The sequence below is a fragment of the Leptodactylus fuscus genome, chromosome 9, assembly GCF_031893055.1.
Source record: "Leptodactylus fuscus isolate aLepFus1 chromosome 9, aLepFus1.hap2, whole genome shotgun sequence".
Classification (NCBI taxonomy): domain Eukaryota; kingdom Metazoa; phylum Chordata; class Amphibia; order Anura; family Leptodactylidae; genus Leptodactylus; species Leptodactylus fuscus.
Genome location: NC_134273.1, coordinates 28728861 through 28756576, shown reverse-complemented (window position 1 = coordinate 28756576; position 27716 = coordinate 28728861). Strand labels below are relative to the sequence as shown.

The window sequence follows — 27716 nt, the reverse complement described above, 5'->3', positions numbered from 1 at the left end:
CCACCATGCTTCCATGCCTCGTTCTTTCCTGCTGCTGACTTCGTGGGGCCTTAGCTTTAAAAGACAATCCTGGAAAACCTTCCTGGAATAGAAGGCCCCCTAATAATTCATGTGGAACCTGCGAGCGCTCTTTTAGTTCCTCCTTCCTTATACCGTATTTTACGGACTATAAGGCGCACTGGACTATAAGCCGCATTGCCCATGAGCGCCTTATAGTCCGTCTCGGTTCATATATAAGGCACACCGGACTATAAGCCGCAGTCCGGTGCGCATTATATGTTATTGAAAGCGGCGGCAGGCAGACTTTGCCAGCGGCCGCTTAACCCCCCGCGTGCCAGCCGCTTCTATTGGAAGCTCTCGGCAGGCGAGGAGGGGCTCTATCAGCAAAATCATGCTGATAGAGCCCAACCGTAATGTTGTGAAACTTACCGAGTGGTGTAGGGCGGGCGGGCATTCAGGCCTCCTCTTCCTCCGATGTTCCGTCCTCCTCCTCTGCCGCTCGCTGATAATGGCCTGGGCGCATGCGCAGTAGTAGAAGCATTATGATATTGCGCATGTGCACAGGCCATTAGTTCGCCGGAGGAAGTTGTCAGGACATCGGAGGAAGAGGAGGCCTGAATGCCCGCCCGCCCTGCACCGCTCAGTAAGTTTCACGTTCTGTTTCAGCGTGACAGCAGGGCTGCCGGACACTTCCCATTCATTTCTATGGGAGCCGGCATGCGAGCGCTCCCCATAGAAATGAATGGACTGCTTTTTTCCATTCATTTCTATGGGGAGCGCTCGCATGCCGGCTTCCATAGAAATGAATGGGAAGTGTCTGTCCATTCATTTCTATGGGGAGCGCTCGCATGCCGGCTCCCATAGAAATGAATAGGAAGTGTCCGGCAGCCCTGCTGTAACGCCGGCGTGTACTGCTGTGATACACGCCGGCGTTCCGTAGTGTGAATGCACCCTTACGGTGCCTTTTATGTATGTATGGAAGCGGCACGCAGACTTTGCCGACGCTTCCATCCATATATAAGGCGCACCGGACTATAAGCCGCACTTACGATTTCTGAGGAAATCGTAGGTTTTTATGTGCGCCTTATAGTCCGGAAAATACGGTACATATCTATAGTATCCTAAAGTATTCAGCGCTCCAAAGTGCTTGAGAGAGGCTCAATTGCATTTTTTACACGATATACAGTATGAGTCCCTATATTTTATGCTTACTGTGCCTTATTGATGCTAATTTGTTGGTATTTATGTAGTACCGCTTTCCTCCAGCAGAGGGGGCTGTTGTGTATGTCATGTTTTGGTCTTGATCTTCTTGCAGGCGCTAGCTATATACTGTCAGTACTTTTTAGGATTATGGCATTAATAATCTTTTGTGATCGCAGGCATACAAGTTGATGACTTCAAACCTAAAATCAACGGCAATGCAGATAAAGGTAGGTCGTGTAGCTGACCACTCATGAATGCTATATAGTCATAGCGCCATCATTCACTCTCTCACCTCGGCTATGTGGTTTACATGTGTCATTTCATTTGTCCTGTATGTGATAGTGTGCTGTGGTGGACATACATGTAGATCTATATATTGTTTTGTCATAAGGAAGTAACTTTTGCTTTTACCTTTACGTTGGTGTTATTCGCAGGGCAGATGGCTTACAATGTGAAACGGACTGCTGTGTGCTGTAAATGTTCATAGGATAGACGTTTAAAGTCCATATATCATATGGAATATGGATATATCTTATAATGTGATGGTATATTGCTCGGGGGGGAGATGACTTTAGACCTTCACTGTTCCCGGGAATGACTCAAGGCTCAGTATTCCTAGAATTCCACTTAATGGTAAAAAAAAAACCCCAAAAATCAAAAGCACTGCAGTAATACATTCTCTGGATTGCTGCTGGTCCCTGAGATTGGACTAAGATCTGAACCCCCATTTAAAATTTATATATGGTCCTGGAATAAAACCAGGGTGAGGAATATAAACGTAGTATATAAAAATTATTTTAATATTCAGTTTTACATTTTGCTACAGTCATTTGTCATTACTAATGTAATAATATAAACAGCCATATATGACACACTGGGAATGTAGAAAAGTAAGAGTCGGAGTTGAGTTACAGTTCAGAACTTCACAGCCCTTTATAAGAATTTGGCAGCTCCTATTTGCTTTGTCAGTCTTATTACCTTACTTGATGCATCAAGCTTATGGTGCGGTTACAGCAAACACAATGTATGTGGCCTTATCCTATAGGATTATATACATGGGGTCATTCAGTGAATTAATCCTGTATGACAATTGTAGTGAAGCCAGGGGCACATACACTGGTAGGTATGTTTAGGCGCCGAGGTATCTCACCCTACGAGCAGATGGTTAAAACCTTGTATTGATTTTTGGCAGGGCCACTATGATCATGATCCAAGCTGATGGTGTTAACCTGAGAGTAATGTGATCTTGCTGTGGGCCGGTTACCCTGGCTCCAGGTTTCTAGCTCGCCATTTGCAGATTGTAGCTTGCCCAATATATACGTTGGTCTGTGCATACAATAGTTATAGCCTGCAAGAAGTGACAATCTTATATTCCTTATTATACAATTTTCTATGAGTATAACACTTTTTTTTTTTAACTATGGGATATTCTGAATGTCTTCGATGATGTGATATAAGATGGGTTTGAGATTTTTTTTGCCACCTGATATAATCTGGAGCGAGATACTTGTATCCCAGCATGAGCCGTCTGCTCCTCTCTACTGCAGCTGTAAATCTATAAGGGGCAGAGCTTTATAATCCAAATATCTGAGAACAGATTACAGAGGACGGACGGGTAAAGAATATTCTTTTTGGATTATTTGTTGCATTGGCTTTTTAGTAACACATGGCCACAATGTATATCTTGTGTGAGAAATTTAATGCAGAGATTTGGAAGCCATGAAAGCTTCTGTAGCTCGGTGGATATGCCTCCCCATGGTTCCTGCAGTTAGTCTAAGATCGAAGCTGAATGCTAAGAGACGGAGGTGTCATTTTACACGGTGCTCCCAAAGGATCTTTCATTTCCAAAGAATCTGTCACTAGGAGACAAGATAAGTACACCCACTTACTGTTGCCCACCACCACATACACCATGTTGAACACGAGACCAAAGCAAAGCGCATCATCTGCTAATCTGCATGTATGCATGAATTATCAGAGTCAGAAAATCTGGAAGTTTCAGGTTGTTACCCTGCAAAAAAGTGAAAAGAAATGAGGCTCGGTTGAATGCAGATTAGCATTGTAAGAATGTACAAAAATGATCCAAACCAGTGGCTTACTACACCACTGATCCAGCCTAGATGCCAGCACTGCCCATCAGAAAACATTACAGAAGAAGATATTAGAAGTCCCTTTTATTGCATAGGTTCTCTTAAGGGACTGCAGTTTCCACCCACAATCCAAAAACACTGGCTGCCTCTGATTGGAGCTCTCTGTGCTGTGTGACGGTGATGTTTTTCCAATGGCGGCAGACCACAAGCCTGGCTTCTGCAACTCAATCCTATAGAGGTGAATAGGACTTGGGTGCAGTACCGTTAACGGCCACTACACAATGTAAGGAGCTCTCCCTGAAGGCCATGACCCCTTCAATCAGGTGATCACAGGGACTTCTGGAGTTGGACCAATACTTGTCTGCTATTGATGAAATATCCCAAAGACTGAGCATTAGTATTAAAAATCCTTTTAATATCACCTATGTCCAGTGCCCGAGCTTATGAGTTAATAATAATGGAGCCGTCCTTGTTATCCGTTCTGAACTTTACACAATGTAGTGAACTTGTTTTCTTCAGATTTGCTGAACCAGTGCAGAATCCACAGATCTGCTTGGTTATAAAAAGCAGAAGAAATTTTCCCATTAAACCCTTTGTTTTTTTTTTTTGTTTTTTTTTTTGCCAGTTTGTTGTTCTTCCTCCTGTCCTTGGTGCTCGACAATGCGAGATCTGCATTGTAATAAAGTGTCACTTGCTGTATCCTGTAAAATGTTTCTTCTGGAAAGGTCAGGCCTCTCTGGCACCAGGTCCGTAACCGCACAGCTTAATATAGAAACAATAATGGGGCAGCTGCTACCATGACTTGGCTCCAGCGGCGGCGTTTCCTGTGAGAGTACCACACGGGCGGAGGCATTACAGTCCTCTAGGTCATATATTAGGGATACATGACTTGTACAATACGGTGCTATAGAGAAGATCTTTAATAATCTGCCATTCCTTACTACTAATGACTTAATGCAATGAATGGAGACCATTGATCTGATCAATTCGCATTGTCATGTAGACAGTAGGAACTCCGCAGGACTTCCAGGTCAATAGGCTGTTTGGTAGCCAGACTCCAGTTTGCCTGGTTTATTAGAGCAGATCGATTTTTTTTTTTTGCTTCCAGACAACCCCTTTGAAATCTCCCCCATTTTTTTCCCCAATATGTCTTTTAGCAATACAGGGCAGTCATAAATAAGTCGGTGTGTGGCGGTGTCCTGAGTCTTCCCCAGTGGCAGGTGGCAATAGAGAAACGGTGACTGGCAGTGGCTTTATCAGTTCTCCTGACTATGTCTGCTAAAGTGAGCGTGCATGTGTATTCAGCTGAGCTCTGTGATATATAGGGTTATATGATAGAGGAGAGAAGCTGATCTCTGTGATATATAGGTTTATATGATAGAGGAGAGAAGCTGAGCTATGTGATATATAGGGTTATAGGATAGAGGAGAGAAGCCGAGCTCTGATATATAGGGTTATATGATAGAGGAGAGAAGCTGAGCTGTGTGATATATAGAGTTATACGATAGAGGGAGAGAAGCCAAGCTCAGCTTCTCTCTTCTGTCATATAACCCTATATATCACAGAGCTCAGCTTCTCTCCTCTATCATATAACCCTATATATCACAGAGCTCAGCTTCTCTCCTCTACCATATAACCCTATATATCACACAGCTCAGCTGCTCTCCTCAATCATATAACCCTATATATCACAGAGCTCAGCTTCTCTTCCTCTATCATATAATCCTATATATCACAGAGCTCAGCTTCTCTCCTGTCATATAACCCTATATATCACAGAGCTCAGCTTCTCTCCTCTATCATATAACCCTATATATCACAGAGCGCAGCTTCTCTCCTCTATCATATAACCCTATATATCACAGAGCGCAGCTTCTCTCCTCTATCATATAACCCTATATATCACAGAGCGCAGCTTCTCTCCTCTATCATATAATCCTATATATCACAGAGCTCTGCTTCTCTCCCTCTGTCATATAACCCTATATATCAGAGCTCAGCTTCTCTCCTTTATGATATGGATACGTGTCGGAGTACAGTCTTGGTTCTGTTGGTGGCTTCTTCAGGCTGGTGTCAGTGTGGACATGTATAAGATGCTGCCCAGCAATGGTCATGTTGCTTTATCATAGCTTGACTTGAAAGTTAAGTCAGACTGTTAACATTAGATTGCTGGTTCCTAGGCTGACTTACTCAGTGTGTCATATCCTTCTGTATGGACTTGAGAAAGTATTTCATAGCACAGTAAGTTACTTACAGGATAAAGATAGATGGGTGACTAAGTCGCATACTCCTCCAACACGATATTACCCTGTACTTGTCATCTGCTAAAGCATATTCTAAATGGATTTAGGGATGGTAGTAGGAAAGGAAAATTGTCTCAATGGGCAAAACGTAGCACCTTTTTAGGATTGTGTTACCCAAAGGATAGATTATGAAACATACTAGCCAATTGTTAGTCTGTAGTTAGTTGTAGCGGTCATAGATCTGATGCCCCCTCCTCCATTCTTCTTCCATGTTAAGGGCCCCTGCCTACTCTTTGTTACAGAGACGCATGTAGACTTCATCTAACACCTTAATTATTGGACACCTTGGCACCACATTCACCTTCGCTCCATTCACCCTGTGAGCTGGAGACCTGTTGTGATTGTTAGGGGTCCCAGTGGCCATAACTCTCCCGATATAGGGTTAATTCTTCTCCAGTATATAGGGGATAACTTAGTATATTTGTATATCACCAGTGGTCACCTTAGTATCTTAGATTGGTTCCCTGCTTGTAGTAGACACTTGCACAGTACTGCTATCTCCTATGAGCCCTGTCATTCCTTCCATTCCTCCAGCAGTGACAGCTTCTGTCTATTTCCGTCCCCGCTAAGTCCTTTGGCCTCCATGTGCATGTGCTATGATTCATCAGAATTTGTCTTGTGTGCACAGTGACTGGCAAATGCCCATCGTGAGCTGTCACTTCACCGAGCGAGAATTAAAGCAGGTGCGAGGTTGTAAGTGTGTTTGGGAAGGTATGAAAGGTCGCACTCTTGGAAACCAGGCCTCATAGGAAAGAGAAGAAACTGATCAAGAAGGTTCAGGGGATTGTATGTCAGGGAATCCCTAGAGAGAGCAGGTGATCTCCTCCGGGCCTGCTCGTCCTCCTGCACCCACTTTGCTTTTCATTATTGAAGTATTGATCCTTGGTCTCTGACCTCCATATTGTTTGTAGACTCTGACCTGACGCAGGTGTAGACTAGTCTTAGATCACCATTGGGTCCTATGTTTTAGATTTGGTGGTCTTAATAAATACCCTGGTGGTAGATGTTGAGGGGAGCGAAGGTTCAGGCACGTTGGATTTCAACATCCCTGGCTTCTTGATTTTGGGGGCATCAGCCACCAGACGTGTTTTAGGGCTTTATCTCTGTTAATGGGGTTTTCCAGCCCCAAATTGATCATATTGACCTATACACAGGGTGCCAGAAGCTGCTGGTGGGCGACATGTGCTGTTGCAACCCTGTACTAGTAATAGGAGCAGCACTGCCATTCACTGAAGTCACCGATGGGTAGTGGACAGGTCTCCGATTACTTAATAGGAACAGAGTAACACATGCCGCCTGTATACCAGCAGCTCCTGGTATCTGGAGGCTATTTTGGCTGTATTTTGTATAGACTTCTATATTTTATTCCCGTTTCAGCAGCCGTTCATTTTTTGACCATTAATGGAGCTGTCTCATCCTCAAGCAAATGGAAGCCAATTTTTATCCGTATGAACTTGGAAGCAGCAGCCAGCATATGTTAGGAAATCTGTCTGGAAGATAATCCGACTTGAACTCCTATTACCAAGCTGCGTTTCATGTGTATGAGCACGATCTCCATGCCAGGCCATTATTCTCTCTTATTTCTGGACTATCTCCCTATTGTCTATGTTTCTGTATACATTTATCTGTTGTACCGGACGCTACGGTTGGATATTTGCCCCATAAAGTGAGGTTTGGGCAGGTTTGTAATGCAGACAACTGTGCAGTAGTGTCCAGGTTTCTCCCCAGCCCATGTGAATGGGTGGGCACTGTCCCTGCTTTATATAAGGGCATGGAATGTGCTGCACGTTATGTGTACGGGGCTTAGCTTCTCTCTTCTCCACTCAGCAGCGTCTCTTCTGTTTCACAGACAAACTCATAGAAGTGGAGCATCTGACTAAAGCCGAGCAGGAGTCTCCGCATCTGAAAGGTACGTGAGTGGGGGGATAGACTATATGGAATGACGTGGCTACATCCAGATTGTTCCCGAGAGAGGATTTATATGTGAGCGAGAACAAAGTCGTAGCTATGGATTAACCCGGGGAAACTGAAGATTAAGTGCAATACTTGCTTAAGAATTCATAGTGGTGGGCTAGGGGGAGTGAAAGTCCAATGGCCAGCCATAGGGAGTGCTGGTAACAAGGATCGAACACTTTAGGGTTAATTTGTAGACTTATAGATGTTTCTTTTTTAAAAAAACAAAACAAAAAACAAACGAATATATATATATATATATATATATAATTTGTGTGTTTATATATTTATTTTATATTCTTTATCTTTATACACACATACGTATATAGTCAATGGGAAATCTGTGTAATATAATACATATGTAGATGGATGAACATAGATAAAATCAGATTTCCCGTAGTGATGTGACAGTAGACACCCGTCCAATGTCCTCAGGTGTCTGTTTTAGTAAGTTCGTATTCCACCTGAAATAATCCTTGTGTTATAAATCTGCATTGTGCCATTTGGGGTGTGCCTATACAAACTAATACTGTCTAATAAGAGCTGACACTGACTGTAAAGACACACCCCTTTGTCAAAGAGAATGCTAATGACCAGTTGCCAGTTGATTCATACATTGTCAGGAGGAGTAACAGAGGAACAGCACAACTCCAGAATTATAAGAGAGAGTATTCCAGAGTTGTTACATGGAGGGGAGAGGGGGGGTGCCAGAATTAACTAAGACCTGTCAGGAGAGGTGATGGGTCGTTTTTGAGGCAATATAAACCTCTGTTATCCATTAACCCCTTATGTTCCTCATCGATATTCTGGATTTTACACCTTTATGTAGTTCACTGTAGTTTATATTACATATGCTGTTCGGTATATTGCAGAATTAGTGTAATCCATGAGGAGCATATGATGGTTAAGGAATAATGGGTTAATGGTATCCATTATCACATTGTCACATGGAGGGGGCGCTCCTCTACAGCTGCCGCACCTCCATATACTATTACAATGTCTTCTATATTAAGCAGGCTCCATATGTTAGGTGGATTGCCACTGGGATTTGACATGGTAGCCTCTACTTTGCTAGATGTTGCTGCCAGCACTCAAAGGGTAAATGTGGCCGGCAGCAGTGTGAGAGTTGGCACCGATGGCCGTTTTGGTGTCGCCCTTGCTGTATCGCACTCCTCCTTCCTCATCTCATTCCTAAGTGTTTAGGGCACCAGTTGTTTTTATCCATAAATGGTTGTGCAGGATGGGCCTGTGTGCAGCGCTGATAAGCGCCATTGTTCCTAGGAGGTTTCCGGCTGGCAGTAGTGGATGTGTTTCTGAGCCCTGATTTCTTATCTCATGGACGGGTCACCTGAGACGGATTCCTCCGTCCCTTCATGGACACTATCATATCATTAACATCACTAGTACTTGCAGTTATTGCGAATTGCAAACTGTTCTCTACATGAGACTGCAAAATCCCTATAGATCATCTTGTAAAGGATCTCACCTCTCCCTTTAGTAAATGTATTTCTCTTAATGTGCTGTTCCTCTGTTGTTCTTCCTGGACATTTAAGAATAAAGTGACAACTGGTTGCTATCAGTTAGTGTGTGTCTCTGCATCAGTGCTTTCTGTACCAGACTGTCTAGGGATACATCCTGTTGCCAATGGAAATGGTAACGCCCACTTGTCAAATTATTCATAAATTTCCCATAGAAGAGACTTGCACAGGATTTTTTGGAGGCAGGATTCCAAGTCTTGTGTTTGGAGGGGAGTTCTCGACACATGTTGAAATGCCCCCTTAGTGCCACCCACAGTATAATGCTCCCTTTGGTAACAACTCACAGTATAATGCTCTCCTTAGTGACACCACACAGTATAATGCTCTCCTTAGTGACACCACACAGTATAATGCTCTCCTTAGTGACACCACACAGTATAATGCTCTCCTTAGCTATACCACACAGTATAATGCTCTCCTTAGTGACACCACACAGTATAATGCTCTCCTTAGCTATACCACACAGTATAATGCTCTCCTTAGCGATACCACACAGTATAATGCTCTCCTTAGTGACACCACACAGTATAATGCTCTCCTTAGCGATACCACACAGTATAATGCTCTCCTTAGTGACACCACACAGTATAATGCTCTCCTTAGTGACACCACACAGTATAATGCTCTCCTTAGTGACACCACACAGTATAATGCTCTCCTTAGTGACACCACACAGTATAATGCTCTCCTTAGTGACGCCACACAGTATATTTTCCTGTTTGCGCTCCCACATGGTATAATATCCCATTTGTCCTGGGTCCTAGACTGAGTGGTAAGGATAATTCTCAGTAGATGTCAATGTCACAAGTCCTTCAGATCTTCACTCTGTGATGTTGACCAGCACATCCAGTAATTCCTCTAATATATTTCATTATATCTATTCTAGGGAGTCCTGCAGAAGTGAAGGATTCAGACTTATCGGACACGCTCAGTCCTAGCAAGGAGAAAAGCAGTGACGACACTACAGGTAATGGTCGGCACTGTGAATGTTCTGTATTAGCCAGTATAATATTGGCCCTGTAGGTAGGCCTCACGGGCGGACATGTTTTCTGTAGTGATACAATTCACTGGTGCAGACAAAGGGTTCAGCGCATTGAAGACTCTGCCTTATCAGCAGCAATTGTGCATAGGTGAAACATTGTAATATGGAAGTCTCCTATCCCACACCCCATAATCATGAGTCTTGGGAGATGCAGAAGTAGTAAGGAGCGCACCTCATATCACATCCAATAAGTACACTGCATATAGATGGCCGCATTCTGCATGAGACATGCCATTACGCTTCTGCGATATGTACCATTACAGCCAAAGACTCTATTCTAGGACATGCTCATAAAGCTGACATTATGCTACAGAAGTGGCAAAGATTACTGACCCCTGATATTGTCTCATAGTCTCCATATAGCCCTGCAGGTGTAGTGACTAAATATGCAGCCATGCTTGGTCCACGCACAACAAAGCAAGACCTGTTTTTTTGTTTTTTTAAATTTGGATTTTCTACTTTTTTTTTTTTTTTTTTCCCCTTCTTAGACGGCCAAATGGATGAACAAGAGCTGAATGAACCACTGAATAAAGTTATATTAAAAGGTGAGCTTTCTATCAGCTACTGCTCATATTGGCCACATACATGTTAAGAGGTTTCACACCATATACATGCATGGCATATCGCCCCCTCTCTGTAGTTATTGGCAGTCTGCTCTGTGTGGCGCTACTCATATATCTGCTGTCCTTTCCCTTCCACTGTTACCCAAATGGTAGAATATTTGGGGGCTGTTTTGTATAATTGTATTACCACCTATATCTGTAATACTCTGCTCTCACATAAGGCAGTGTGTTCACTGCACTGACTCTCTAAGACCATTGCTGTAATCTTGCCCCTTACTGACCATTGGTAGCTGTACATTAGTCTTTATCCTGTCACACTGTCTGATTTCACCCTGTGATGTCTCCTAGATGAGCTACATAATGTACAGTCTGGCTCCAATGATGCAAAGCAGGACCTACAGACGCTGCGCAGAGAGTTGTCAGAGGCCCAGGATCTTGCAAAATCCAGCAGACAGAAATGCTTAGAACTTCAAGGTAAAATTGTGATATTCAATATTCTCCTGAAAATATTCGTCTGCTCACGTGTGAGTAAAGAATTTAATCTTTCATGAGACCCCACCGATCACTAGGATTGACTCCCAAGTTCCCTACGCCAGTCTGAGGAGGAGTTTGGAGAGCGGTGGTCACACATTCGCGCTACTCCTCCATTCAATGCCTATGGTTACATTTAACAATCATCAGGCATTTCATTACCAAAATAACGTTAAAGGGGTTTACCAGTCAAACTGTAAAACTCAGTGCTGGGTTAACATTAAAAAAGAAAGTATACTCTCCTACCACTCGTCCTCCATTGTGTTGTCAGGTCTCCAGTTCCATCCAGCCTTTGCACTGGTCAGGCCAGAAGTGAAGGGGCTGGGGTGAGTCCTGCGGCCAATCGCTGACCTCAGCCATTACATGTTGGGCACTGGTGACATCACTACGAATATGTGATTGTACTCAACATGTGACTTCTGTAGTCAGTGATTTGCCACTTCCAACCTGACCAGGGCAGGTACAAAACAGAACGAGGAATTCAACACTGCAAAGACAGACTGGAGGTAATGGAGTATCTTTTCTTTTATCTCACGGGTTTACCAGTTTGAAGGAAAACCCCTTGTAAGATGCTGAGAATATACTGTATATAGTCTGTATGTAGAGTGTGCACAAGATTATAGTTTTCATTTATTCTTCTCTGTTCATTCATTTATATATGATTTTCTGTTTGCAGGACTTCTAGAAGAGGAGCGTAAATCCAGCAAAAAGCAGGCCGAAGAGTCCACCAAGCAGATTCAGCACCTCCAAGGTACTCGCCATTCAGCTTTTTAGGTCCCTGCTGTTCTGACCATGAGGATATGCGGTCATTGTATTATAGATGGGGATTGAAAGTAATGACTTTGCACAGACCCATTATAATGAATGGAGCTATTCACACAGTCATGATATCAGTGTACTGTCCATGTTTCCTTTGTTCTCCACAGATATCACTGTATAGTCAAATAGATTCCCATTTTCCTTGAAAAGTCAGTTTTTAGAAATACACAAAAGCCGCTCAAGTGCAGTTGGGGCGTGCCAGAACCTACAAAACCTCCAGCCAGGAAACTCCCGGTTAATGTGCAGGAATTCAGTAACTCTCGTCATAGCTAAAAGACGAGAAGAGGCTGTCAATGAAGCGTATGCAGTGGTAATTCATACCAGGAGACGGGACCTTTGATGGTTCTGGCTCCTCTGTTGTACTTCACCCTCATTCACATAGTTAGCCTCATAATAATCTCAGCATAATATCGCTGACACTAGGGTCACAGAACCGCTTGATCTCCATCATTCAAGTGACCCAAACAACAAACCTGAACACATCAAGCCTGGTAGTTCCCATTGATATAATAGGGGCAGATGGGTGGCTGTCATTTTGAAACTGAAAGCGGCAGAGAAAAAAGATCCCCAGGCCAGACTTTTTTTTTTCTGCCAATTTTCAGCGGAATCTAGCACAGAGACTCTGATGCAGATGTGAACCCAGCCTTACAATGCAGCGTGACTTGTTTCATATTAAGTGTCCAAGTGACAGCGTTCCTATAAAGGGAGCCTATCACTAGAGCCCATTATATCCACCCAGCCCTGCAGATACATAGGTGAGGGCCACCTGAATCAAACAGTTTCCCCCCTTGTGAATCGCTGCCTCTATTATGGAGATATCACTGTTTTGTCAATATGCAATTGAGACTTGTGGAGCAGCAAAGGGCGTTAGAGCTCTAAAAAGCCAATTTTCTATTTGACAAAATAGCAACATCTCTGTAACAGAGGCAGCGTGTCACAGACACAGATAGGTTAGGGTCACCTAAATCAATCTATCTGCAGGGCTGGTTTGATATGTTGGGTTCAGGTGACAGACTCCTTTTAAAGAGGACCTTCTTCACCATCTTTATCAATTCTAGTTCTTAGCATCTGTAAATAGACACCCCTCCCCTGATTCCAACCTATTCTCTCTAGCCCCAACCATTCCTGAGCAACAAGTACAGGTAGTTTTGATGCCTGATGTGCTATTTAGGCGCTGTACTGTCAGAAGGATGGTGTCAGGGGGTGGGATTCAGACTCCAATCAGAGGCAGCCAGTGTCAGAGCTCAGAATCACACCCCCTGCCTGACACCGTCCTCCTGACAGTACAGAGCCTACATAGCACCTAAACTAACAGCATTGATTACTCAGGGACGGTGGGGGCTAGAAGGAAAATTTCAGCTGAGTCAGAATCAAGCAGTAGCTCTTAAATGATGTAAGAGATGACTTGGAGGTGGTGAAAGGTCCTCTTCAGAAAACCCTCTGTATTTGAAAATGCTGCAGTTGCCACCAATTCCTCCCATAGTTCTGAATCAAGAATGCTGATGGCCCACAGTTGCCACTAGAGGGAGTAAACAGCGCATAAATCCCAGGGACTGACTTGCATGAATGTAACCTATAGAAATCTATCCAACTTTGGTTCCCACTGACAACGTTCTGTTACAGTACAGGGATAAGTGGTTAAGCACTTTTGCTCAGTAGATGCCATCACTGTACAAGTGACTATAGACAGATAAGCTTGGGTAATCTATAGGTTTTGTCTCTCTCTGCAGCCCAATTGCACAGGTTACAAGAAGAGATTGAAATCTTACGGGAAGAAAAAGAAAACGAGATCACCAGTACTCGGGAAGAGCTGATGAACGCTCAGGAAGAAATCGCCATCCTGAAACACGTCTCTGAACAAGTAGCTACTGAGAGAGATGGCGATATAGCAGAACTTCAAGGGGAGTTACAGGAGGTGCGGTTTGAGCTTGAGCATTGGCGTAAAACAGCCAGTCAGTACGAGTCAGAAATTGTCAATCTACAGGCCAGCTTCCAGGCCCAGTGCAAGGATCGGGAGGACCAGCAGATATCCGAGGCAGCCAGATTACAAGGTCAGTGATGTGCTGTAACCAAGACACTTCGCCCTCCAACATGGCTGTAATTTACACAAATGATGGTTTATTCATTGTAATGTTCCTGATACTGACTTCCAATGTATTTTCTACATTATTTTCTTAGTTTTCAGGCTCTCTGCTTGCTGTCCTTTAATAGAAACCTTTTTAATGTACACCCAGTGAAGGCAGCACTGTCCTGGTCATGTGATGGTCAAAAAGCTGCAGGGCTTGTTACAGTCCGGTCATCAGAGCTGGGGCTTGTAATAAATCATTGGCTTGTGTTTCCATCATCATCTGGGACAGATTGGTATTCACTGGAAGAAAGAAAAAAAAAAAGGTTTCTAATGTCCGCAAGCAGAGATCTTGGGAATGGTAAGGCCCCATGCACCCAAGCAAATATACATTGTTAACTGAAGACCATCGTCTGCATTTTCCGGGCTGAATGTAGTCCAGGTACCATTGTGATCTAAGATGCTAGGAGCCCTTTCCACCTGTTGGCTTCACTGTCTTGTACTTTATATAGCACAGTATAGTAATGCCAGTGTAAGGCAGGCACTTCTGGTATCATAGATACAATGATGCAAAGATACCAGGTCATTGGCTGCATTTAGTCAAGGAAATGTTGGCAGTATATGCTCCAGGTTATATTTGCTCATGGACTTGGGGTCTGAGGGATTGATACAGAGAGTTTGTTGGAAATTTATATATTTATATGCTGAAATGGTACACTGTCTACCAATAAGTATTTGGAAACCCATGCAAGTGAAGATATCTGCGGTCATGATGTACGTCACGCCTTCCGTCATTAAATAGGAAACAGCATTGGCATTAGTCACATGCAAGGTGCGCAAAGTGCAGACTTGTCTGATTTCGAGAAAGGGGTAATTGTCAGGTAAAACAGAAACGGTTGATCTTTAAGGGACATAGCAAGCAAACCTAATTGCCCAAAATCTTCAGTGGCCTATGTGATTACGAATTGGAAGGTGATCGGTAATTGTCGGAATGTGCCCTGAGTTGGCAGATCCCTGAAACTGGGAGATAGAGACCAACGAGTGCTGGCCAGAGAAACTGCACCCAACTGATGGCTTCACCAGGCATCCGGGAGTATTGTGTCCATCAATACCATCCATAAGGAAGCATCTGCTAGAGTCTACCAACTACTGAATATGAATACATAATGTTTTTCTATTCTACCACAGGTGTCCAAATACTTATTGGTAGAGAGTGTATTTTATATTTAGATTAGTATTTTAATCACTCGTCCTGCCATTTAACCATATCCTCTCTGCACAGCTGAAATGGAGGAACTCCGAAAAAGCGTCACTTCTCTAGAGGCAGAATGCTCCTCTCTACAGAAAGAGAACGCTGCATTAAGCCAAGAGTGCCAGAGGATTGAGCGCGAGCTTCACAGGTGAGGACGGCCTGGTATACATTTCTAGAAGCTTATTTTAGAGATACGTTCACACTGATCTTACATTGTTAGTTTGACATATGCACTGTGAAAGGTCCTGGCACATATGTCAGATTTATTAGCATCTGGGTGTAGGCTGAAGCTATGATAATGGGAGTATCACAAGAGAAAGCAGGGGGGGGGGGCTTGAATATAGTGAAAGATCTTGGGAAAATAACAGTCGGGGCTAAAGCAGGGTTAGGCAAACGTCAGCACTGCAGCGGCTGTGAAACTACAATGCCCACCATTCTACCAACTCCTAGAGAAGTCAATGGAGCATGCTGGGAGCTGCCGCTACCTCTACCTCTGTGGCTACCTAGCGCTCCCACTGCCTTTCACCTTTGTGGATTTTCACCAGTAAAGTTGTTGTTGTTTTTATTATTTACTACTATTATTATTATTATTACTACTATTACTATTATTACTATTATTATTTTTTCCAGCTCTCAGAAGCAGTCTTTGAACCTCTCAAGTGATCTCAGTGTCTTGGAGAGCACCCGGAAGGAACTTGAAAGTCAGGTGGGGTGCATAAAAGAGCAGAGCCAGCGAGAGGCGGAGAACTTGAAGGTTCAACTTAAAGAGGCGGAGAAGCGTGTACTCAACGTTCAACAAGAAGTAAGTTTTACTGTGCACATCCCTGCTCCATACTGATAGTAGTGAGCTTGCAAGCAAAATGTCACTCTAAGATCACAGACCTGAAAATAAATCTGATTTCACACTTGCCCAGTGCATAAAGTAATGGTAAATCCTAATAGATGGGAGTAACCCATGATAAGCAGTGCAAGTATTACAGGATGTACTAAATCCTAATTTACAGTCTTAAACTGTGCCAGATTTATCACGGAGGATGATACATCTGTGCACCAATAAATTGTCTGCTCTACCTTTATATCGCCCATCACTTGATTAAATTTCACACAGAAAATTGCACCAGAATTTTTTCACTATTAGGGTATGTTCATATGGCGGAAACCAAATTCCGCCATGTGAACTCTGCGCGGCTAACCGTGACCGCATGCTCCTGATTAGGCCAGAATGAATGGGCCTAATCAGGAGGGAGTCTCACACCTCAGACGCCGTGGCTGAGATAGCTGCATGAAGGTGTGTCTCACTTTTTTTTTCCCCCCCGGGGGAAAAAAAGCGAGCAGCTTCCTTTTTTGCAGGCAGATTTTCAGGCGGATTCCGCGTCAAAATCCACCTGCAAAAAACTCACAAAATGCACATTGTTGCATCTAGAACGCCTTTTTTTTTTTTTTTTTTTTTTTGACTGTGCAACTCAAATAACTGAAACTGAACATTAACCGGGATAAGCAACGTGATTTTGTTTACGTCTGTTATTTCGGTTCAGTTCTTACAAAATTTGTGAGGTTCTACCTGCAGATTTTCATTAGGACTGAACTCATCCAAATGAGAAGTGCTATTATTATTCTATGAGGTTTCTTCAGACCCCAGAGTATAAGCAGCAGAGGTCCAGGGAACATGGTCAAACCTAACCTCTCCTGGGCTCTGGCACAACTCCCTGCTGTCTCCAGGTCTTCTGAGTGGCGTGCATCAGGGACTGCTGAGGGCTGTGCTTATACCTCAGTGGGTCACGTGGTGTCATGATGCATAGTTGCAGAAGACCCAAAGACAGCAGGGAGTCGCACTGGAGACCAGGAGAGGTGAGTAACAGTTTTTAATCATCTATCTTGGGTCTGCAGTTTTTATACTCTGAGGCCTAAGGAGAACCCAGAGTATAATAGCAACTCCTGTTAGATCTCACCCAGTGGTTTCATTTGGAACGATCGCAGTGTTTGGACAATACATACTCCTGCTGTAAAAGAGGCGTGACCTGAATAATCGCCATAGTGGTAATCGAGTTATAATGCGATTTTGGTTTAGGCCCTCTGTATTGCCCAACTCGAGTCTAAATCACTTAATTTGGTGCAAATAAAAGCCAAATTCTGATTATATTTTTTTTTTTTTTTTTTAACAGTATGATAACACTCAAGCTAAACTATCAGAGCTGAAAATGACATTCGAGAAAACAGAACAAGAAAAGCAAATTATTGCGGACGAGCTGAAGCAATGTAAAGAGAACCTTAAGCTGCTGCAGGAGAAGGGGAATAATGTAAGTGGTCTCCGGAATGTGTAATAAGATCACTATAGGGTGTATACTTACCAGACTGTGAGATATGTGTATGTGCTATAGACCATGAGGAGGTTTACAAAGCGCAGGAAGAGAATAACCTCATACTGTCCACCATGGCCTGGTTAATGCCGCCTCATGCGTCACACGGCTTCTATTCATTTAACGGACCAGAGCTTTTTATAGAATGGCTCCTTTACATTCAGAGTATTTTTAGGACACACGGCCGACTCTGCCCTGTGGATCTATTCTTCTAGAGTCTATCATATTGTACGTGAAGTATACAAGTCCTCCCGGATACGCATACAGAGGACGCTGTGCAGACTGATATACCATAGCACATACATTTGTGCCGATGGTACTTTGCAGTCCAGGGGCTTCTGTGTATTGTGAGATGTGCATGTTACAAGTGCACTGGACTGGCGTGCAATGCATGTGGAGACACTTGTCCTGGCGCTACAGTACACCGCACAATATTGTCAAAAACACGAGGTCTCCATAGTAACAGGGTTGATCGTAGATATGTTAAGCTATTGGCCTAGGGCACAGCCTGAAGGGACTTTCTGACAGATTGTGATTTGCGCAGGTTGCTTGTCATATTATCCCCCATGGTGAAACTTTGAAGTCAGTTTTAGCCCTACTTTTGCATGAGTGTCAGGAAAGCTCCCTGTGGATATGCAGAATGAGAATATAGGTTCCTATTACATGACGTAAGCCAAAATAATGATGTGAACAGAACCAGAGAAGAATCTGTGGGGAAGCATTGGCAGTAAGTGTTCGAGTTCCCTGCAGCGCCACCACAGCAGTACATGGTGGACAGTGAGCATTTATGTAGCTGCTCTACACTGTGACCATAAGATGAGGATCATGGGCAGAAGACCCCTCTTAATAACTCTATTCCCTAACAACCCTAAGAAATCTTTGACGTCTTTGCACACGTGTACATTTAGACATCTCGTACAGAGCTGTTCACATTACTTTTATTTGCAGCATAAAATCCATCCCTGCATAGGTTTTATCCTAAGAAAGCTGCCCCCTGCTGTCTCCTGACATGCCTACAGGTGGGAGGTGAAGAGACATGTTTGATACCTGCGCCTTATCAACAATCCAATATCAAGATGCCGCTAACCCATAACAGGGACTTGTAGTGTGACCCATCACAAAAACAATCCGGGGCTGTTCTGTAACCACTTTGTCACATATGTACGCCACCAGTTTGTGATGTGAGTAGTGAGTGACACGTTGCTTCCTCACTGAATAACTGATGTTTGTATGTGTGACTAAATCTGTCCGCCATATCTGTTCTAGCTGCACCGAGCAAAGCTGAGGATGGTGTTACTGAGGCTGATGAGTGGTGGAGTCTTATAGACAGAGCTATAGTAAGGGGAAGAGCAGATGATGTCACAGTAGAAGTATACAAGGACATGGCAAATAACCATGGGGCCCTATAACAAACATGAAATTGGGCCCTACTCTCCATGGCCCCCCTAAGCAGCAAGTGCAGAACTTGAAAAGTGATCATTATGTGCTCCAATACACAAAGGAATAATACACACAGTGATGTCACAGTACAGGGATAATACACACAGTGATGTCACAGTACAGGGATAGTACACACAGTGATGTCACAGTACAGGGATAATACACACAGTGATGTCACAGTACAGGGATAATAGATACAGTGATGTCACAGTACAGGGATAATAGATACAGTGATGTCACAGTACAGGGATAATAGATACAGTGATGTCACAGTACAGGGATAATATACACAGTGATGTCACAGTACAGGGATAATACACACAGTGATGTCACAGTACAGGGATAATAGATACAGTGATGTCACAGTACAGGGATAATATACACAGTGATGTCACAGTACAGGGATAATACACACAGTGATGTCACAGTACAGGGATAATACACACAGTGATGTCACAGTACAGGGATAATAGATACAGTGATGTCACAGTACAGGGATAATAGATACAGTGATGTCACAGTACAGGGATAATATACACAGTGATGTCACAGTACAGGGATAATACACACAGTGATGTCACAGTACAGGGATAATAGATACAGTGATGTCACAGTACAGGGATAATACACACAGTGATGTCACAGTACAGGGATAATACACACAGTGATGTCACAGTACAGGGATAATACACACAGTGATGTCACAGTACAGGGATAATACACACAGTGATGTCACAGTACAGGGATAATACACACAGTGATGTCACAGTACAGGGATAATACACACAGTGATGTCACAGTACAGGGATAATACACACAGTGATGTCACAGTACAGAGATAATACACACAGTGATGTCACAGTACAGAGATAATACACACAGTGATGTCACAGTACAGGGATAATACACACAGTGATGTCACAGTACAGGGATAATACACACAGTGATGTCACAGTACAGGGATAATACACCCAGTGATGTCACAGTACAGGGATAATACACACAGTGATGTCACAGTACAGGGATAATACACACAGTGATGTCACAGTACAGGGATAATACACACAGTGATGTCACAGTACAGGGATAATATACACAGTGATGGCACAGTACAGGGATAATACACCCAGTGATGGCACAGTACAGGGATAATACACCCAGTGATGTCACAGTACAGGGATAATACACACAGTGATGTCACAGTACAGGATAATACACACAGTGATGTCACAGTACAGGGATAATAGACACAGTGATGTCACAGTACAGGGATAATAGACACATCGATGTCACAGTACAGGGATAATACACACAGTGATGTCACAGTACAGGGATAATACACACAGTGATGTCACAGTACAGGGATAATACACACAGTGATGTCACAGTACAGGATAATACACACAGTGATGTCACAGTACAGGGATAATACACACAGTGATGTCACAGTACAGGGATAATACACACAGTGATGTCACAGTACAGGGATAATACACACAGTGATGTCACAGTACAGGGATAATATACACAGTGATGGCACAGTACAGGGATAATACACCCAGTGATGTCACAGTACAGGGATAATACACCCAGTGATGTCACAGTACAGGGATAATACACACAGTGATGTCACAGTACAGGGATAATACACACAGTGATGTCACAGTACAGGGATAATAGACACATCGATGTCACAGTACAGGGATAATACACACAGTGATGTCACAGTACAGGGATAATACACACAGTGATGTCACAGTACAGGGATAATACACACAGTGATGTCACAGTACAGGGATAATACACACAGTGATGTCACAGTACAGGGATAATACACACAGTGATGTCACAGTACAGGGATAATAGACACATCGATGTCACAGTACAGGGATGATACAATCACACAGTCTTTTGTACACTGTGACATCTCTTCTTATAAATACGTACAATCATGATGTCCCAGTAAAGTAATGGAGGTGCATTCAGTTTCCCACATTCCCTTCCATCATCCATAGTTATCACTAATTGCACCCCAGGTCTCAGAGGAAATGCCCCCCATTGTTGTTGGGCACCATAGCAGCTGCCATGTCTGCTAGCCTGGTAGTTAAACCCTTGGATATGAATCTGCCACTCTCATGCCCTTAATACCCGGTTAGGCTCTGAGGGACCTCTGTGGTCCATTTGCATAACTTTATTTTTTCCTGAGAAGGTGATTTTCTCTATTTAATTCTATGTATCGGCATTAGCGAAATAACATAGGAGCTATGAGAGATGATGTCAGGGATCATTGTGTCGCCCACTGACTGGCATAAATCTACTGCTAGGAGCGTTCTGATTGGTCCTCTCCAGGCCTCACCACTTGGTCTGGTGAAATTCTGGAAGAGAGAGAATCGGTGACCCTTTACAGTGTCCTAATTTAATGGTGAATTTTCTTGATCATGATCTGCATTACTAATATATTCTATGAGATGTGGCAGCCGAATAATCTGAAGTCACGTTCTCTAGCTTCATTATGATTCAAGCTCCTGAGTGATTTTTAATATCCCTTCCCTTCTTCAGCCTTCCACGTTACTTCCCGTCCCAGCCGTATTCTTCGGCGTATTCGTGGCTATCCTGTATTGGTGTTACGGCCTGTTGTGGTAGAGAAAGGTACACGCTGCTCTTGTCTGTCCTTCACTATCCACCTACATGACCCATCTGTGTAATGTTAGTGCATGGTCAGGTGGCTGGACAAGCTGTCCCCAGCCAGACTAACCGGGATCATCTAACATCTGTCTGTCCTTCCTGTGTCTGCTAAACACTGACTTCTCCTCCCGTAACCGTCCATAATGGTCTGTGTGTGCTGGAAATGAAGCGTTCAGAAAGGTGCCAGTGCCCAAGTCCTCATCCATGTATATAGAGCACTGATTATATCACGAGTTCCCCAACAAGAACCACGAATACGACAACCACTGAAATGCCCTTCAATAAATATTAAAAGGATTTCCTATAATCGACAGGACAGCTAAGGGATTGATAGGACCAACCCCGATCACCATAATGGGCGTCTCATATCAATTCATGTGAATGGGTCGGCAGCTCCTTTCAATTCATGTGAATGGATCGGCAACTCCTTTCATAGTCTATGGGGAGATGGAGGGAGCAGAGTACAGTGTCCATCACACCCTCATTGCTGTTTTTGGACTATATCATTTATATTTTCTACACATCTGTTTCCTTTCTGAACGCCTCATTTTTAAGCTTTTCCTTCATTTAAAATCACGTCCGTTTACCTGAATTTGTTCGTATGTTCCAATAATTCTGGGGTTGTACGTAATATTCCGAATAACACAATATTCTATACAATCCCTGGTAATATGAAACGATGTGAGCCGCCTTCTACAGATGGTAAAGTACTTGCATTGTGGGTTTATTCTGTTGCATTATATGGATGTATCCTCTGTCTGTCAAGTTTTGCCCCTGCATCATCCATCTTTTTTTCTTTTTTTTTTTTTCTTTTGACCAAAATTAGAAATTTCAGGATTTTTAATTTTTGCTTGTGAATATGAAAGCAGTTCTGTCTGGGTTTTATAAATGGTGCTACATTAGCGGCGCATTTTCCTGTATGCATTTTGTAGAGTATAGGAGTAGGTTTCCCTTTGAAGGATTCTCAGTGCTAGAATTATTGCCCTCTCCCAAGGAGATAAGTCATCAATACCGGCACCCCATCAATTACCTGATCTCAGCAGCAGATACAGCAGAGAATGGAGCAGGAAGCAGACAGCGCTGTTCTTTGTAATGGACAAACCAGGTACTGCAGATCAGTCCCCATTCATTTGAATGGGAGTTAAATAGGACCTTTAACGTCCTGGACACTGGTGGTATTATATAGTGCCAGAAAGCTGACACTGTGCTGAAATCGGAGCACTGTCAGCTTTGATATACACCCAAAATGTCCAGCACCAATGACCCTTCTCAATGACAAGGGTGGGCCTCAGAGCTGAACGCCCCTCTGACAGTACAAGACTATTGAACAGTTCTGTCGAGGGGCGTTCCTTACCTCCCAGTGCTGACACTAGGCTGTAAGGCCTGTCCTTCTGATAGTGGATAGATATCAGCGCTGAAACTAACCCCACTGATATCTCCAGCATCAGGGCACAGTGGAGAAACAGACGGTCCGCTGAATTTGGTGCACTGTCAGCTTTTTAGCTTTATGCAATACCTATGGTGACAAAGCACTTGAAGCTGTAATGATTACATTCAGCCACTACACACAGAACAGCGCTATCTGCTTCCTGCTCCATTTTCTGAGCATCAGCTGCTGAGATCAGATAATCTGTGGGGTCTGACATCTGGCACCCCCATCTTTCTGATATTGGCCTATTTTTTGGCAAGGTAATCCATATTTTTAGCCTTTTAGTCTATAACTTTTCATGGATCTATCTCCTTGCTCCTGCAGCCTGTATGGACCCAATGTAGTGGGAAGTCCCAACACTTCAAGCCTATAAACTCACGTACTTCTTATATATTCAGCTCTGCTCACACTAGGGTCATGGCTTGCATTATGATCGCAGTGACCTTATGCATACAGATGGGGACTTTGGGGTTTGTGTTCTTGACTACAAGGCAGACCATGGTTTTCATGTCCTGAAAAGATCACAAAAGCACAGCAGAAACTGTTACAAAGAAAGCCTGGACACAAGTGTGAAAAGAGCCAAATATATAAGAGGTACGTACGTATGATGATAGGCACGGGGTCTCCGCTATCTGAGGCACTTACATTGAAATGAAAGGAACGGAGCACAAACGGCCTGACCAACACTTCTTTTTGATCAGTGGGGATTTGTGGTCAGATTCCCCAATAACAAGTTATCCCCTTTCCTTACGTAGTGGGAGAATTCCTGTAAAGGCATTGTGCAGAATTAGAGAATCATGGCTACCTTTACCAGCAAACACCACCACACCCGTCTGTAGGATGTGACATTGGACAGTACAAGACCTTCGCTGTCCTATAGTTTGGGTCCTAATGTGCTATTATAGGATGTACCTGAGGCCTTGTGCAGGATATGAGCCTTGGTTATAAGAGGATGACTTAGACCTGTCACTATAGCATGTTTTCCTCTGGCAGATTCATTTCCCACTAAAGGTTATTAACCCCATCTTCTCCCCACAGAGACAGTGGCCTTGGATGACCGGGATAGCGGTGTTGGTAGCTGTGACCGCAGTGATGCTGTACCCCGGCCTCAGCAGAGGCGCACCATGAGACCGCTTTTTCAAGCCATGTACCGTCCTCCATTGAAGCCGACACCGCTCATGTCTGGAGAACACAAAACTGATCCTTACTCTTCCTTTTTACCTCTTACAAACTCACAAGTCTCTGAGCGAGATCCGCAGTAGGGCAATTGCTTTAAACTGTAATATATGTATTTGTCCGACAGGGGAATAAACACATGACTTTATCCTACAGTAGGCAAACCTTTTGCTTGCGACGTTCATGTGCTTTCTAAGTCTAGTTTGGTGGTATTGGAAATACTGTTATGGCCTCAAGCAGGCTTCTTGGTACCAAATTATTTATGACGTTTTGGGTTTGTGGCTGTTTTACTGTAGAATCTTATTGTAAAGAATGAAAGACTGTGTATTTTTATTTTTTTCTTTGGGGTTTTTTGCCATAAGACTCCCACATCCAGTATAGCAGTGATGAAGCTGATCCAGTTTACCTGCTTTCTTCCCCCACGTCACCGAGCTGTCCGGCACACGCTCCTCATGACCATAAGCCCTTCTCTATCCACATACCCAAGTCCGTCAGCGGAACAGTATCTATGGGATCAACATCCGAAGGCAGTACTTATTACAGGGATGCGCAAAATACTCCGGACCACCACAGGAACAAGAGTTGTTTTTGTCCCCCCCCCCTCCCCCTCCCCAGATGACCAATTAGGACCTTCCATAGAAACCAATCAGAACTCTGCTTTCATTTCTTAAAGGGATTTTTCACTTTTTAAAGATGGCCTTTCACTACTTTCACTTTCTTGAATCTGATAATAGGTGCTACTACATTAATTCCAATGTAGTTGGATTTTTTTTTTTTTTCGAGCCCCCGCTGTTCCTGAGAAATTGTTGGATTTGGTTTGAGCTCCCAATGTACTTACCCCGCTCTTTACTGTTAGGTGGTCAGTCCTAGATTGGAACAGACTCTACAGTCAAGAGGGCAGTCTCAGACTATTTAGCATATTGGGTGCTGAAGCGAACGCTAACTATTGCTCAGGAATGGCGGGGCTGGTGGAAAAAATAGTCCAACTGTATCAGAATTAGTGGAGCAGCAGCTAGAAAAAGATGCAAGGAGGTGAAATTGGGCTGGACTTCTTTTCCTGGTGGTCCAGCACTTGGTTCTCTACCCAATCTATGTTTACTGTCAGTCAGCATGTGACCATTGGAGTCAATATGTGGTCACAATGGATAAGTACATTACTACTGGTGTTATGGTGCCTATCATGGAGCATTAATACCAGTAGCATAGCACATGACCATTGTGGCCAGTGATTGGCTACAGTGGTCACATGTTGGCTGCTTGTAAATATGGCTGTTTTGCCTTTAAGAATGGTTGATAACCCCTTTAAACTGAGCTGTGGTTGGTCGCTATGGTCAACCTAAAAGATAAGAGGTCGACGTAGGCTCCAGGGCTAAACTTCTAACTCCACTGACTCCTGACATATTGTAGTATTCTCCTAGGGGGCGCCCCACGTAATCATCCAAACCAATGGACTGTCTCTTTAAGGAAGTGTACACTAGAATATCATGGGATTTAGGATATTAATGTATTTATTAGCCATTTTATACTTGAAAGAACCTCGGCAGCAAAGGTTTTTAGGATATAGTTAGAAATATATATTTTTTTTTTGCTAATCCTTTTATCCACAGTGATGTCCTGGGCTCCGGATGTGTATGGAGGAAGCTGAGCGGCCTACTGTTATAGGGGAATATATAGGGCCAATTTCTTAGATTCCTATAAATCAATGGATTAGATTCTGCAGGTGGCCATACACATTATAGGATAGCGATGACAAGTTATCTTTTCACCCATAATGAGCATTCATCAGATGATATACAAAGGGGTATAGCGGTCACATGAGGTTACACTATATCCAAAGGATAGCTTGTAACTTGCAGATTAGAGAGGGTCGGACCATTGGAGAGAGCTGAAACCCAGTACTCGGCTATCTATGGTGGCTAGACTAACACGTATTGCCAGATCTGACCATCATTCCAAAGGGTGGACCAAATCACTCCATTTTTTTTTTTTATGATGAGTGTGGGTTCTAGTGGTTGGACATCCTGTGCTTTGCATAGCAGGTAACTTCATGTTACTGAAATATCACCCGCCATCTTCTGGAAAGTTCACCTTTTTCATCCCTTAGTCAGCAGCCGATGAACAATCTTTGCTCGCACGAATGTATCCAGAAAAATCAGTCGCCTTGTCCCTGGGGTTGTTGAACATGTATGGTCAGTCTGAATGGGCTCCCAGCTACGTCATCTGTTGGACAATGGCTGGTCAACCTACTTCTGTCCAATGTGTATGGCCACTTTACGACCGGTCATTAACATGCATTACTCTATGGAATGTATGGAGTTTACTATAGGTAGTGTCTAGGTCAGATGTTTTAGAGCGCCCCCATCTGCTTCATAGTCCCAACATCAGTGCTGCCTTTCTCTGACCGTAATGTAGAAGCCTCATGACCAGGGTATAAGTCAGTCTTTCTGCTCTCGTGTTTAGCCTATAGCAAGTCCCATCCGGAGCAATGGCGTCAGCGAGGCGTCCTTGTCACTACTGGCTATCCTCATACACTGCACTGGATTTTATTTTGCTCTCACATCAACATAACCACAAAGTATTGTAGAAGGGGAAGACAGAAGAAAAAAATGTTCTGATTCTTAGACATTTAACTCGTACAGATAAAAAGATCACTCGTATGGATAGAGAACTTTTAGGAAGAAGCAGCGCCATGCTTTTCTGTGGGTTGTACCTGGCCTTGCACCTTTGGCTCTTTGCTTATATTTAGAAATGAGGTTTCCAGCAAAGTTTGGATAGGATTAAAAAAGATCTCTCTCTCTCTCTCTGTTTGGCTGCATTCACACTGTGCTTGTAGTGTATATACAGGTAAAGATCTGGTGGGTTTCCCAGTGGACTCGCATCTTCCATCTTCACAGAGATGATCTCTGCACACTTTAGGTACACCGCTCTAATTGTCCTTATAACCCACACCTGTAATCCATGTCCCCTTTACCCCCCACCCACAATATAATGGCCCCTACATAGAACAATCCTCCCTGTCATCCCATCAGCACCTAAGAAAGTTAATGGCCCCCCTTGTGGCGCATTCGCTGAACGTTGTCCCACTTACGACACCACCGTATATTGGTCCTCCATTGTGGCCTCTACACAGGACAATGACTTTCCCGCTTGCAGCCCTCACACAATACAGTGCCCCCTTGTGGTGTTATATAGTACTTTGTCCCTCTTGTCACCCCACCACCGTATAATGCCCCTCCCTTTGTAGCCCCTACACAGAATATTGTCCACCAC

General features: G+C 43.5%; 1 protein-coding gene across 6 annotated transcripts in view; it reads left to right on the top strand.

The window, feature by feature from the left end:
* Nucleotides 1-27129, top strand: part of SLMAP (sarcolemma associated protein) — a 91510-nt gene extending 64381 nt beyond the window's left edge. The window contains exons 12-23 of one of the 6 annotated variants that reach the window (XM_075287898.1): nt 1380-1430; nt 7446-7505; nt 9974-10054; nt 10618-10674; nt 11041-11166; nt 11900-11974; nt 13773-14093; nt 15390-15507; nt 15990-16161; nt 17522-17656; nt 21716-21805; nt 24309-25307. In XM_075287898.1, coding sequence (XP_075143999.1) covers nt 1380-1430; nt 7446-7505; nt 9974-10054; nt 10618-10674; nt 11041-11166; nt 11900-11974; nt 13773-14093; nt 15390-15507; nt 15990-16161; nt 17522-17656; nt 21716-21799 — 1280 coding nt within the window. In that variant the 3' untranslated portion in view covers nt 21800-21805; nt 24309-25307. Of the gene's footprint in view, nt 1-1379; nt 1431-7445; nt 7506-9973; nt 10055-10617; nt 10675-11040; nt 11167-11899; nt 11975-13772; nt 14094-15389; nt 15508-15989; nt 16162-17521; nt 17657-21715; nt 21806-24308 lie in introns of all 6 variants that reach the window. The other 5 variants (XM_075287902.1, XM_075287901.1, XM_075287897.1 and 2 more) reach the window with 5 other exon arrangements.
* Nucleotides 27130-27716: the final 587 nt, after the last annotated feature.